Genomic DNA, 15,311 nt, shown 5'->3' with positions numbered 1-15,311 from the left:
AAAATCTTTCGACATGACTGTTAAAGCCTACTGATAACTCCTCTGCGTTTCACAGGAACCCTTTATAGCGCATGAGCATGGCGTACAGAGGCGGATCTAGGTTTTTCTCGAGGGGGGGGCGGGTTTTCAAAAAATTTTCGAAATTTTTGTCGACCTTATATTTTAGGTCGACTGAACTGATTTTTTTTAGCTCTCCCTAAGCACGGTTCAGTCCCTGTTTTGGCCAAATTTTCTGCGCCGCAGGCAAAAATTTGAAAAAACAGTCCATAAAGGCGTTTTTGGCACTTTTTGGAAATTTGGAAAATTTTGACCAAAAAATCGCGGTTTTTCGGCGCGCGCTCACCCCTCAAAATTTGTATATATTGGCGCCAAAGGCGCCTTTAGAAAAATTTTAGGGTCGTCCTCCCGCCCCTCCCCTCTAAATCCGCCACTGATGGCCTATACAGGTTATCGTATTTGTAGCTCAACACTGAAAGACTGCCAAAAACATATCGCAAAGACTGCCGTTGTACTTTTTCTTTAGACAATTTGCATTTTAGACGTTTTTTTTTGTTATATTAGCTGTTTCTAGTTTTTGCCCGGTAGAATGTATATATAGTTGACTGTCAAAATGAGTTGAACGCTTTGGCTTCCATTGACAGACTGTGGTTATCAGTAAATCTTTTTCAGGCCTATTTGAGAAAGACAAATTCATCTTCAAAGTGCAAGTGGCCTTCCAAGTTCTGCTGCACTCTGGCGAGATCCAAAAAGACGAACTGGATTTTCTTCTCAAGTTTCCCACCTCTCTCGACTTCAAGAGCCCCGTTGATTTCCTCAACGACGCCTCCTGGGGAGCAATTAAGGTAGCGCTTATTGTGTGTCCGTTTCATCGGTTAACAAACGGCATCATATGTCACACAACGAAAGCATCAGTAAAAAATCTCCATAATTTTCAAATGGGCTAAATTTATCAGGTGTACCATTCAATCGTTTCATTATTGACATCTAACCTAACTGCACTTCATTTTCTTTTTTGATGATTCCTGTGGAACAGCAAATGAAATGAACAAATCTGAAATAAATATATATGTTTTTGTCGCAAACGTGTCTTTTCCTAGTTTATAACTCTTTGGGAACTTCGGCCTGCATAATTTTCCAACTACGTTTTTTTCTCATTGTCCGATTGTTATGGAAATTAACATATCAACTAATTAGGCCGTGGCAAACAAATTTGGTCTTAGTACTTATCGTAGTAAAAACAGTCATACCCGGGTCTTAGTACTTATCATAGTAAAACCAGTCATACCCGGGTCGAGGTCGTGGTTGTATGTTCAGACTTAATAAAAGTGAATCGATCCGTGTGGGGACTAAAACTCATTATCGCCACGCAGGTCATATTATGCAAGCCTATACATAAGTCTACCAAGTCTGAACTTAAGTCTGCAAAGTCTGAACATAAGTCTGCAAAGTCTGAACATAAGTCTACAAAGTCTGAACCTAAGTCTGCCAAGTCTGATCATAAGTCTGCACAGTCTGAACATAAAATGACCAAAGTCTGAACATAAAATCTGCAAAGTCGGAACATAAGTCTACAGTGCTGATTTAAATTATCCGGACAAAACTAACAAAACTTGAATTTTCAAACGCTTTTCTCACAAATTGGAATAAGATTAGACAAAAAGTAATCTGAACAAAAGTTGCTTAAATCTTCATCAGAATTAATACGGTGCAATTTTTTCTCCGGAATTCTCAACTAAATTTTTACCCCAAAAATGGGTCATTTTGGCTTTTTTTAATTAATCAAGAATTACGCCAAAACTACAAAAATAAAGTCTGCAAAGTCTGCATCGATCCACATAGGGAGCAAAATCTCATAGAAACAACGCAGTTCAAAGTTTGTAAAGTATGTAGAAAATGTTTTCCCTGTGATTTTTTTTTGTAAATTTAGTGGGTTTTGAAAATAGCTATTTTAGCCAGTTTGGGATATGTTTCGTTTTTACAACACGAATAAGTGGTGGATGAATGCAGCAATTCATTTTGTAGTATAATTAGGGTGCAATACGGTAATTATATCCCTTTGTAGTTAATAATTGCCTTTGTAATTTACATTTGGGGACAATTTAAGAAAACATTCTTACTTTTTGAGCCCGGTTTACCTCCACAGATCAAAAACGCTAATCATACAAACAAAAAACTAAGTCTATGAAAAAAAATATCATACAAATTTCATATATTTTGTTAAAATGGTGTCATCAAAAAACCAAAGAAATTTTTCTTGTTATGGCATAAAAGCCAGTGTATCGTACTACATAAAAAGTAAAAGTTTTTTGCCGAAAAAATGCTAATCAAATAATTTCAATATAAGGAATTGCATGACTAGCTCTTTTGAGGTCCACAACAAACAGTTTTCACATTCATTTTGAAATTGCCGCAATTAGAAACTTGTACTTGCACACTTTTTCCAAAAAAAAGTTTTGCAACTTTTTTTTGTGCAAAAATTAGTCCTGGATACAAAAGAATGGGACTTTTTTCTGTTTCTCTGGATATTCTTTTAAAAAATCACCAGAAATTTTTTTTTCTTTTGTATGGCAAGCTTATGTATGCATTAATCAAGGTCTAATAATTTAAAGATTCAAGTTTTGAAGATAATCATCTTTGAATTTATTTGCCAAATTTTTTTTTTAATGCTTTCAGTGTATGATATGACAAAGAAAACTCTTATATACTTCAGGTAATTTCCAATAAATTGTAACGCCAAGATTATCAAATCTTTGGTGACACTAATTTTGAGTAAACAATGGTTTTTGTCACTTGTTTTCTGGCACGAACACATCCCAAACTGTCATGAATTAGCTATACCAAATGAGGCGACTAGAAAAACATCTTGGCCCGAATTCTTACGTTTAAACTTGAAAGGTTGAAATTTCAGATTGTCAGCAGTTGATTTCAGAACGTCAGCATTTTTCAGACCTATAAATTTGTTTCGAGTTCGATAGTAAAAACTTATCTCGGGAAAAAAACTCTTGAGCTATGTTCCGTGGCTGTTTTTACGATCAGGAGAATCTTCATTTTACTCAAAAATGCCTGAAAAGATTATTGAGAAAATTTAATTCTGTAGAATAATCAAAAATGCCCATTCAATTTCCGCAATTAGTTTTTAATTTTGCGTAGCCATGATAATAAAACAACATTCTCTCGAAGTTCATAAATTCTCTTTCCCATCTAGATTTACGATCCAGCAGTACCACTGAAGTACATCAGGGTTAGAACAACCAGCAATTTGTTTTGAGCAGCTTTAGTCCACAGGTGAAGCGTTATCTGCACAGTTTTTCCCCAGCCCCACTAGCTAAAATTTAATCTGATATATCAAAATTTTCAAATTTTATAAATGTAAATACTTTAAACAGTTTAAAAAAACGTTATCAGCTGTTAAAAGCAGTCACTAAATTCATGGCTTTGCTCTTATACAAACTGTATAGTTTTGTTTTCAAGCACAAAAACTGAGCCATTTTCTTAGGCAACAACCAGGCTGTGTTTGGGTCTTAAATTTTCTTCATGAAACAAAAAACATGAAGAAGTGCCTCAAGTCCAATTCCCTATAATTTCAATTTTTCAATTTTATTTTTTTGTAGTCGTTTTACGCATTACTATGATTACATGCTTGACTCTGACAACCTTGATTTTGGCAACTTTGCTTAGAAAAGTCACTATGTGCAGCATGCAAAACGTCATTGCCTCTTGACAATGCACACATTTTTTCAGATCTGAACCTCAAAGTTTTGAGAAAGTGAGGGAAAACCAATTTATTTTTCGCCCTTTTTTTATTAACAAATAAAATTACTTAGCTTTGGCCTATTTAGGCACCCCAGGTGATCTTCTTCGTGAATTATTTTTATCTTTTCTTTTTATTGTAAATTTTGACAATCGTAATCTCTTTTCAGCTATTTTGAAGGTTTTCTTACCCCTTCTTCTGTTTTTTTGTTTCCTTTCCCATTAAAGATTTTTTAAAACAGGTTGATGGATACAAATAATTAGTCCCAGGGCATCAAATAAAAAACAGTTTCACTTTACTGTTCTCAGACTCTAGAGATTTAGACCCGGACTACTTTGACGGGCTAAAATTCGAAAGCGAACACTCAAATGTAAGTTTGTCAAACCGATTTACCTCCACAGATCAAAAACGCTAATCATACAAACAAAAAAACTGAGTCTATGAAAAAACATATCATACAAATTTCATACATTTCGTAAAACGTCATTGCCTCTTGATAACGCACACGTTTTTTTTTCAGATGTGAACCTCAAATTTTTGAGAAAGTGAGGAATAACCAATTTAATTTTCGCCCTTTTTTATTAACAATTATATTTGTTTAGCTTTTGCCTACTTAGGCACCTCAGGTGATCTTTTTCGTGAATTACTTTTAAATTTCCTTTTTATTGTAGTTTTTGTCAATCGTAATCTCTTTTCAGCTGTTATAAAGATTTACTTACCCCTTCTTCTGTTTTTTTTTGTTTCTTTTCCCACTAAAATTTTTTAAAAACAAATAAAAAACAGTTTCACTTCACTGTTCTCAGACACTAGAGATTTAAATCCGGACTACTTTGACGGGCAATAATTCGAAAGCGAACACTCAATTCGCGATTTAGTGTGTCCTCTTAAAGCGTAAACAACAAACTAAATCATTCCAAATTGTACTGAGGCAAGCAGATTGCCCTTGGTTAATTTCACACCAGAAGCATGTGCATTTCAATGTAGCAAAATGGCGTGTGGAGGAAAGCTTTCAAAAGAGAAACACTAACTTTAAATGTTATTTTTGTTTGTGCTTCTTTGATAAACATGTGAGGTGTTATCCGCACAATTTTTTCCGCCTCACCTGTCCCTGCTTAGACATATTTTTAGTTCAGTTATTCAATCTATTTTTACAAATACAAAACAATATGTACTGTCGGTACCCGAGGCAAGTTTTTGTGCTCGAGTTAGTCGTTCCTGCAACCAGACGGCCCTTCAGCTGATTAATGTTCCTGTGCGAATAAGGACGGGCTGTTAAAGCCTGATCAAATGTGCTCAGTTTCCAGTTTTGGTCAATTTTTGACCAAAGCCAAGGAGCTCACGTGGTTCTAGAGGAGAGTTGGAGACAGTAAGCTTCGGCTATTTTGGAAACAGTTTTTAGTACTTTTTTTTAATTTTTAACGAGATAATCTTTCTGCTTTAAAATTTTTTTTTGGTTACTTTTTGAGAGTAAAATAAGTGATACCAGTTCTGATGCTAGATTTAGAATATACTTGGTCAAAAATAGATTTTAACCCAAGTATATTTCTAATTTATTTTGTTTCAGTGGTTTAATTAAGTCTACTGCTGTCGCCTCCTAATTAACCGTCGCGTACTTTTCTTTTTGTATTCATCCAAGAAAGAAACTATGTTCGTTTTTTGATGTACAGCTGGCAACTCCGAGAGGCCTTAGAAACCAGGGGATCGGCACTCTCGCCAATCAATTGATCCACCCTATGATATATATTTAAGCCGGCTAATAATCCTCAAATTGTTCTGAAGGCGCCCGTCGATGACAAAATGAACTAGTTTTAAAGGGGAGCGTGTGCCAAAAAACGCATCTGCATCCAGTTTCCAGCGTTAATAATAGATTATATTGTGATTTTAGTATCACTTTTGCAAAAATGAGAAAGAATCAGTTTTTAATCATTTAAAAACAGATTATAGTCTCTCTTTTTGAAATCAAAACCTAATCAATTATAATTATTTTTAATTGAATATAATCGATTTCTTATCCGCCTTTTTTAGATACAATAATATTCAATTATAAAAGATTATAATTCATTATTTTCATTCCGATTTCTATTTCAAGAGCTTTGCACAGAAATCCATTAAGATCGATTATAATTGATTATAATCCCTTTGGTTTGCCCATATTGTTCTCGAAGTTCTATCTAAATTGCCTGTATTTTATGCTTTTTGTAGAAGTTGTTTCCGGTGAAAAATGGAAAAATTGTTGTTAAAGTTTTCAAATCAGTTCAAATTTATAGGTGTTTTTTTCTTTTCTGCCCCATTAGAATTATTTTATGAGGCAAATTTTTTTAACCACCAGTTTTTCAACCACTAAAACAAAACCACATTGGTTTAGTTTCATGATAGATTCGGAAGTTTTTTTTTCGCCTATCGCGGGAACCTTTCAACTTATATGAAAGGATCTCTACGAAAATCTTGTTTCGGGGTAAAACTTTGTGTTCAGATGATCGAAAGTGTGACAAGATATCTCTCTTTTAGAGATTTTGTTATTGACGCAAATTTAAAAACTCAAATGATATGACTCGAATTTTGTTTTGATTCGACAAAATTTAGCGAAATAAGGGGTTATAATCGATTACAATGGATCATAATGGATTTTAAGGGTTTTTTGTTTGAAACATAATCAATTATAATCGATTATGAGAGATTCTAATATCCAGGAAAATACCACGACTCTAATCAGTTAAGATCCTCTAAGCCTCAATTTTGGTAATTATAATCAATTATAATTGTCGAAAAATCATCATGATAATCCGTTATAATCGACTGCTTACACCTTATTTTGGATGCGGGAAATTTTCCGTTCAAAATACATGCTATTTTTCTGAGATAGGTTTTGTTGCATCGCCTTCAAGCAACGATCACTGAGCACAAACAACGACCATTTGAATCATAGCTAGCCGCATCATTTTGAAATTTAAATATCGTATGGGGTGTATTTTCAAAAAAAAAGTTGAGAGAGATCAAGCTTTTTCTCGCTTTGTGAAAACTTTATCAATTTTCTAATTTCTATAAAAAACTTCTCCTTTTTGTTCATAGCAAGGACATTTGGAACGTTCAGGGTTTCACCGTGATACAAGCAGTCTTGTTTTTGTTCAAAAAGTGATGAATGTTTCAGTCCACAGGTTTACTAGCATTTCAAACATTTAGAAGGAATTTGTTGATTACTTACAATGAATGATGGGGCGTCATGTAGGAACTTAAACAAAAGGGTGGATTGTTTTATGTTTTTTTTTCTACTGGGTTTGACTGAATTCTGTGTTTTTGTTTATGTCGATAGAGTCTGGCTGAGATGGATGAGTTCAAGAATCTGGATCGAGATATCGAGGGCAGTGGCAAGCGGTGGAAGAAATTTGTGGAGAGCGAATACATCGAGTTGGAGAAGTTTCCCCAGGAGTGGAAGAGCAAGACGGCCTTGCAACGTCTCTGCATGCTGCGAGCACTGCGCCCTGACCGAATGATTTACGCCATAGAGTTTGTATTTTGCTCGACCCACTCATTCATTCAAATAAAAGCATTCACAAGCAGCAGCCTGTATGTAATCAGCACACGCAATTTTCTTGTCATACCATGCCCCTGAACTGACCAATTAGATTGTATTCTTTTGATGTGACTCAATTCAATTCAACTCTCAAGTTTATGTGTACTCCTGTTTCAATTTCCACTAAACGCTCATATTTTAAAAGCTACTGTGCATATCAACAAAACCGGTACTCATTCCGATAATATTTGAGACTACATAAGACTCTCAAAATAGAAACTCCCACCCACTTCGAAATTTCTCAGATTAAAATTGAGCAAATTGAAAAAAAAATTTCAAAACTTTTATATCATACAGACATGAATTACAGGTAGAATGGAAAACAACAGGCGCTAACTGTCCCAAATGAGTCGAATTGGAGCTGTTTTGAACCGCAAACTTACTTTAGGTGAAATAAGAACGACAGCAGTTTTCAGACCAAAAAGTCCGTAGCAAGTTCAATGGTAAAAATTTGTCTCGAGAAAAATACTTCGGGATCAGGAGATTCTTCATATGTACCAAAACTGTTTGAAATTTTTTTTTGAGAAAGTTAAAGTCTGTAGCATCATCAAAAACTGCCGATATACTTAGAGTAATCAGTAATTAGTTATCTGTAGCCACGATAACGAAACAACATTCTCTCGAACTTGATAAATTCTCTTTTTCATCTAGAAAAACAATCCAACACTAGCACTGAAATACATCGCGGTTAGAAAAAAGCGATTTTTTCAATGTATTTTTCAAGGTATAAGAGATGAAAAATTATCCGCAAAGTTTTTCCCAGCCCGCACGAGCTAATGTTTGGTCTGATATATTAAAGTTTCTATAAGTTTCGAACATAAACTTTTGTACGTTCGAAAAAACTTTATAAGCAGTAAAGGGCAGTAAGTAAACTCTTGGCTTGGCTGCAATACAAACTTTTTTTTCATTTGATGCCAGTTCAAAGTTATTTGTGCCTGTTCCTATGCTAGATTTGTAACCTACTTGGTCGAGAAAGAAAATTTAACCCGGGCATTTTTAAATTAATTTTGTTTCAGTGGTTTGATTAAGTCTACTGCTTCCGGTCTCCTAAGAAACCGTCGCGTACCTTATTTTTTGTTTTCATCCAAAAAAGCAACTATGCTCGTTTTTTGATGTTCAGCTGGCAATCTGTGAGGCAGTGGAATACAGGGAATCATAACTATAACCAATCATATGATCCACACTTTGAAATTTTTTTAACATCTATTTTATGCCGCTAAACCATAAACTTGTTCTAAGAGCGCCGTCAAAGCCAATATGACTTATTCTGAAAGGGGGCTCGCTTCACAACTTTTGAAAATTGAGCTAATTATCTTAGGTGAAAATCAGGTTGTGTTTGGGTCAATTTTTCTGTAAAGTTTTTTGTCATTCGCAACCTTTTTTGTGATTAAAAAATTTTTCTTGAACGTTCATTATTTTAAAGCTATTTAAGTAACAAATTCCTACCGATGTTTTTTCAAACTGTTTGATAAAAAAATAATTAGTCTCAGGGTTTCAATTAAAATAGGTTTCACTTATTCATACTTTTCGCATATAATAGGGTGCAAATTCGAACTACTTTGACAGATATAAATCCAAAGGGAATCCTTAATTCGCAATGTATTGTGTCCTTTTAAAGCGTAGGCAACAAACTAAATCATTCTTAATTGCACTGAGGCAAACAGATTGCCCTTAATAATTTCACACAAGACTCTATATTTATTTCATTATCCGCAACATAGCGTGTGGGGGCAAGTTTTCAAAAAAAAATTAGAAACAACAATCGATCGACGTTTGTTTGTGCTTTTTAGTATACATGTGAGGCGTTGTCTGCACACTTTTTCCGTCTCATTTGACCCATTTTAGACAAAATTCCAGTTGATTTAAAACTATAAAACATTATATTGTGTTGGTATCCGAGGCAACTTTTTCTTCCTGGGTTAATTTGGCTAAAACATAGGAACTCACGGTATTCCAGAGGGTTGAAGAAGAAAAAAATTTCAGCTATTTTGAAAGAGTTCTTCATCAGTTTCCTAACTTTGTAATGAGGTTTTTCTTTTGCTTCAAAATGTGTTTCTGTTGCTTTTTAGAATTAAAATTAATGATGGCAGTTTTAATGCTAGATTTGTAATATACTTTTTCAGGAAAGAGATTTTACCCAAGAATTTTTTTTGAGTGGTTTGATTAAGTTTACTGCTGTCGGCCTCTTAATCAACCGTCGGGTACCTTACTTTTTGTATTCTATGTTTTTTTGATGTTCAGTTGGCAACTATGTTTGTTTTTTCATGTTCAGTTGGCAAATCAGAGTGGCCTTGGAAACCAGGCGATTTACACTATCGCCAATCAAAGAATTTACTATTTGATAATTTTTTCTGGCATCTATTTTAGGCCGAACAACCATTAGTTTGTTTTTAAGGCGCTGTCGGCGCCACTATATACTAATTTCTAAGAAGAGCGCGTTTTACTAGTTAGAGCGCATTTTTTTCTGGCAGGCTGTTGGATTTTAACCTTTCTTCAGGAAAAAAACTTGAAAATCTGCCTACAATCCAATGCCCTACAGTTTCATTTTGATAAAACTTCAGACTCGTTTACGCGTTACTGTGATTATATGCTTGATTCTGACAAGTTTGAGTCTGACAAATTTGTTTCAAAAAGTATCTTTGTGCAGCATGCAAATCCTCAATGCATCTTGACAACGCTTTTTTTCAGAACTGAACCTCATAGTTTAGGAAAGTGAGGAAAAGCCAATCTAATTTTCGTCCACATTTTTAAACAGTTATATCGTTATTTTGCTTCGGCCTTAAGAAGCGCCCCTGATAATTTTCTCTGCTACAGCTGAAAGAATTGCTGCGCTGAAAAACATAATTTATCTTCCTCGTGAATTACTATTATGGTGTGTATTTTCTTTCTCTTGTTGAACCTGCATTTTACTATGGTTTTGTGTTTTTTCGTAATATCTGATGGGTGATTATAAAATTTTCTGAGCCCTTTTTCATTTTTTTTCTAAGCTGGGCTATCTTATTAAAAATTTCCCACCAATTTTTTTTACAGTTTGATAAAAAAATATAAGTCACCCAGAACATCAAATTATAAAAAATTATTCAATCTTTTCGCAAACTTTAAGCGTTTAAATTCGGACTACTTTGAGGGCAATTATTCCAAAAAGAACACTTAATTCGCATTGTATTGTGTCCTTTTAAAGCATATGCAACAAACTAAATCAGTCTAAGTTTCACTGGGGCAAGAAGTTTGCCCTTGTTCTTTTCACAGCCGATGCTTATTTTTTTCATTGTACGCATTATAGCAATGGGGTCAGGCTTTAAGAATCGGTTTTTGTTTGTCTTTTTAGACCACATGTGAGGCGTTCTCAGCTCAATTTGTCCGCCTCATCAGACCCAAATTAGATATATTTTTACCTCATTTCTGTAATTTTATTTTTACAACTATAAAACCTTGTATTCTGTCTGTAGGCGAGGAAATTTTTAATTGTGCTTGAGTTAGTCGTTCCCGCGACCCGACGGCCCTTCATTATTTAGCTGTTGCAGGGCAAGATGGGCTGTTTAAGCCTCTTCAACTGTGCTCAGTTCACTTTTCTGATCTGTCATTCTGACCGAAAGAGGCTCAAACAGAAGAGGCTCAAAAACCCGTCCTGGTTCCTAGAGAAAAACTATCAGAAGAGGGGCCGTTGCGTTGCGGGAACGACTAATTCAAGCACGAAAAATCACTTCGGTTACGACTGTATATAACCGTTTTTTTAGATCGTTCTTAAAATGTTCAACGATAGTTTCCTCCTGCTTTAAAATAGGTTTTGTTTACTCTTTAGCAGCAAAATTTTTGATGCCAGTTCTAATGCTAGATTTGGAATATACTTGGTCAGGAAAGAGATTACCATGATCAGCTGGCATCTCCGAGAGGCCATGGAAACCAGGGCATTGACACTATCATCAACCAAAGAATCCACACTTAGCTAAAAGTTTATGTTTACAGTTGCAAGCAATGCGCTGTGAACGAAATATTTACGCCATTGAGTTCGTGTTTTGCTCAATTCTCAAAGACATTCAAATCAAAAGCTTTCACGAGCAGCCTGTACTTTATGTCATTTGCAATTTCCTTGTCATGCCATGCCTCTGAAACGACCAATCCTTTGAAGTCTTTTTTGTTGTGGCTCAAACCAACCCAGCCCTTCAATTTATATGCAATCCAGTTTCAGTTTCCACTAAAGGCTCCTTATTCAAAAGTTACTGCGCATCAACAAAACCGGATTATACTCCGTTATCTTCACTGATATAATGCGAGGCTATATACGGTTCTCAAATTAGAAACTTCCACGCACATAGAATTTTCTCAGATAAAAACAGATTACATTAAAAAATTTGCCAAAAGTGTCACTTTTTATCGGCATGAGTTACAGACGCTAACTGTCCCAAAATAGCCGAAGTGAAACTTTTTTGAACCTGCAAACTTGCGATTAAAGATGAAACTTTAAAATGTAAATAGAACGTCAGCAGTCTTCAGACCAAAAAACTCCGTCAATTTGCAAATTCAAAGGTCCACCCTTGTCTCAAAAAAATACTCTCGAACTATATTTCGTGACTTTTTTGATTGGGAGAATCTTCTGATGTACTCAAAAATATTTGAAAAGAATGCGGAGAAAAACAAAATACGTTGCCTTATCAAAAAATGCCAATTCAAATATAGCGGAAGCAGTATTTAGTTATCCTTAGCCACGTTAAGAAACAAATTTCACTCGAAGATGATAAGTTCCCTTTTTCATCTAGATTTACATCAGGGTCAGAAAAACAAGCGATTTTTTAAACCATTTTTGGTCAGGTGTTAGTCGTTATCCGCCAGTTTTTTCTTAGCTCTCATTAGCTACTCTTTGGCCTGATATATCGAAGTTTTTAAAAGTTTCAAGTGTAAACATTTCAAATGTTCAAAAAAATTTAAAATTAGTAAAGTACATTCATGGTTTTGCTCCTATACCAACTGCTTTTTGTCATTTGAAGAAGACTGTATAATTGATTTTCAGTGCCAAACTGTAAACTGATTTTGAGTTCAAAAACAAATGAGGCATAAACACGCAATTAGATCTTAAAATCAGAACAACAATGGAGAATTGCGAACTTGATTCAACGAAAAACTTACTGTAAAAAAAACTCATTTTTTTCTTAAGTTTTTTTTTCAAAAGCCCTGATTTTTTTTAAATCCAAAACAATCTAAGGAAATAAATTGAAGAATGAATGCACAATCAGATATTACACTGAAAATGAAAAAAAATTGCAACTTAAAAGTTTTTGAAGCCAGTCCTAACGATAGATTTGGATATTACTTGGTCAGGAAAGAGATTTTAACCCCAGCAGTTTTTTACTTTTTCTATGATTCATTCGGAAATTCCTTGTCATGCCATGCCTCTGAAACGACCAATTGTTTTGAAGTCGTTTGTGTGTGGCTCAAACCAACTCAGCCCTGAAATTTATGGTTTTTGGCCGGATAGAAGATGGTTTTTGGCCTGCTTATTGAATACTTATCTAAAATTTTCTGAATAAAGTTTGAAAAATAGTAAAGGCTTACGGTTGGAAGAACTGCTTTCTTTTTTTAAGGATTTTCATAGAGGAGAAGTTGGGTGAGAAGTACAAGGAAAACCGTCGGGTGACATTCTCGGAGTCGTTCGAGGAGACGGGACCCAATATCCCTGTGTTTTTCATTTTATCTCCTGGAGTGGATCCACTGCTAGAGGTGGAATCTCTGGGCAAGAAACTCGGCTTCACCCACCAGAACGCGAAGTTTCATAACATCTCTCTCGGACAAGGACAAGACGTGGTGGCCAACGCCGCACTGGATATTGCTGCCGAGCACGGTGAGTTCATGAGAAGCTTTCGGTGCAACACAAAAACAAAAAAAAACAGGAATAAATCAAACTTTCTACAACATTGTTTATTGTTCTTATTCTAAGCTATTCAGCGCACTTGCTTCTTGAACTAATGATCCAGGGTGTCTTTCATCAAACAATAAAAATGAGATAATTTGAGCTCGGTTGTTTTTTTTCAGACCATAAGGAACAATCGATAAAATTAGATTTTTGAACGTTATAATTTCATGTCTCACTAAAAATAATAGCTTTATGATTTTTTTTCTGTCGTTTTCCGAGCAATTATGGCTAAGCGTTTAAAGTTAGATTGTAACGTATTATGATCAAATCTGTTAACAATTGTTAGTTTGTTCATCATACAATATTTCGTTGCATGTTGCCAAAGTAAATTGAAGTTCAGAAGTCGGGGGTTGTGGAACCAGATCCAAACTAGATTTTATTATTGGTTATTATTGGTCGTAGGGCAAAAGCCAACTCAAACTTTTATATTTAGAATTTTACTAGCCTTAATCTTAGATTTCCATTTTACTGACATAGTATCTTTGAAGAAAAGTCTTCAACGATCATTAAAGGCGCTAAACCTAATAATTATACAATAACGACTGATAAAAATATCCCTAGTCGTTCTCCGCCAACAAATCTGCATTAAAATTCAATAAATCTTGGAAAATATTTTTATTGAATATGAAAATACAAAACTACTTAGTATAAAAACTAATTGTTAGTATATATAAATCATCTCTTCATCCCAGCTTCATCATCTAACACATAACAGCAAATCATAAACCTACTAACATCACCAAACATGAAACTAAAATTATTTATCAATTAAACCTTAAATTAAATTATCAAGGCCTATCCTTGTTTTTATTCAAATTAAACTTATTTAAAGTAACATATCATTAAGGCTTCCCTTGGATCTTTAATTAAATTTCACCTAAATCAAATTAAATTTCAATGAATTTTTTATTCTGATCATCAAGGCTTATCCTTGGATCGAAAAGAACAATTTTGTTCTTCCGCTCACAAATTATTAAGTGTTCAACTACCTCAAACTTCGATTCACTACTAAACCCTTCCTCAAGACCCAGGACTAACAGAACTTTTTTAAAAACAAATAAACATTCCAATTAGGATAAACAGTGTAGAACCTCGGTTATTCATCCTCCACTTGACCCCCATCTTAACTGACCCAGAATAATACTTAAACTTAGTAAGTTTAAAATAGTATCTAACGAACTACTTGCGTTCTAATTATACCTGAACCATATGGATCGATTTACTATTCTCCAACCCTTGATCACAAATCACTACCCCTAGGTAAGATTAAGTAAATTAACACCTCAACTTAGACTAGCCACTAGAAAGTTAAAATCATTCTCACGAATCGATATATGTTTTTCTCTCCAACCCTACAATACATCATTTAAGTTAAGCTAACCACAAAAAATTGTAAGAAAAAATAACTTAAGACATTAGAAATTACTAATCCCAATCTTGCATCCGTAATCCTATATCTTATGTCAAGAGACAAAAAAACAATTAAATGTCACAATTGTATAATAAACGACGAATCATACGATCTTGTAGTCACTCCACACAAACAAACAATAGGATATATAAGAAAAAAACGACAATTACTTAGGAAGAAAAATATAAGCAAACAAAAACAGATCATTCGAAAACGATTTTGAAAGCGAAGAAACGCAGTCTCCGAATTGGAAACCATGAAATATAAGATTATTACAAGCTAAAGGACTCGATAAAAAAATCATCAAGTTAACGATCAATTATTTTTTTCTTACTCGGAAACTACATCACAGTCATCAATAAAAGGAAAACGAAGATTAAAAAAGACATACAAAAACAAACCAGTACCCCTATACAATTGGAATCAATCAATAAAACACTTTGAAAATTACACACTAACGGTCATAAAAATCAAAAATGATTCAAATTGAAGAAGACCAAGAAGAAAACTCCATTCTCCCATTTTTTGTCAACCCACTAGCAGAAGATAGAGGACAAACACAATTTTATCAAAAACTAATCGCAAATTTATTTGAAAAAGGAGATAGCCCATGTACAAGAGAATTCCCAGAAGTAAAAATAACAAGACAACTTGTTGATCAATATCTAAA

General features: G+C 34.3%; 1 protein-coding gene across 1 annotated transcript in view; it reads left to right on the top strand.

Moving 5' to 3' along the window:
• Positions 1-15,311, top strand: part of LOC134844184 (dynein beta chain, ciliary-like) — a gene marked incomplete in the record, with an annotated part of 486,199 nt that overhangs the window by 215,578 nt on the left and 255,310 nt on the right. Inside the window, 3 exon segments of the mRNA XM_063860749.1 lie at positions 670-842; positions 7,062-7,255; positions 12,902-13,158. Coding sequence (XP_063716819.1) covers positions 670-842; positions 7,062-7,255; positions 12,902-13,158 — 624 coding nt within the window.

The sequence above is a fragment of the Symsagittifera roscoffensis genome, chromosome 4 (assembly GCF_963678635.1).
Source record: "Symsagittifera roscoffensis chromosome 4, txSymRosc1.1, whole genome shotgun sequence".
Taxonomy (NCBI): Eukaryota; Metazoa; Xenacoelomorpha; order Acoela; family Convolutidae; genus Symsagittifera; species Symsagittifera roscoffensis.
Note: the sequence above shows the minus strand (reverse complement) of the source record. Positions and strands in the feature narration are given on the sequence as shown.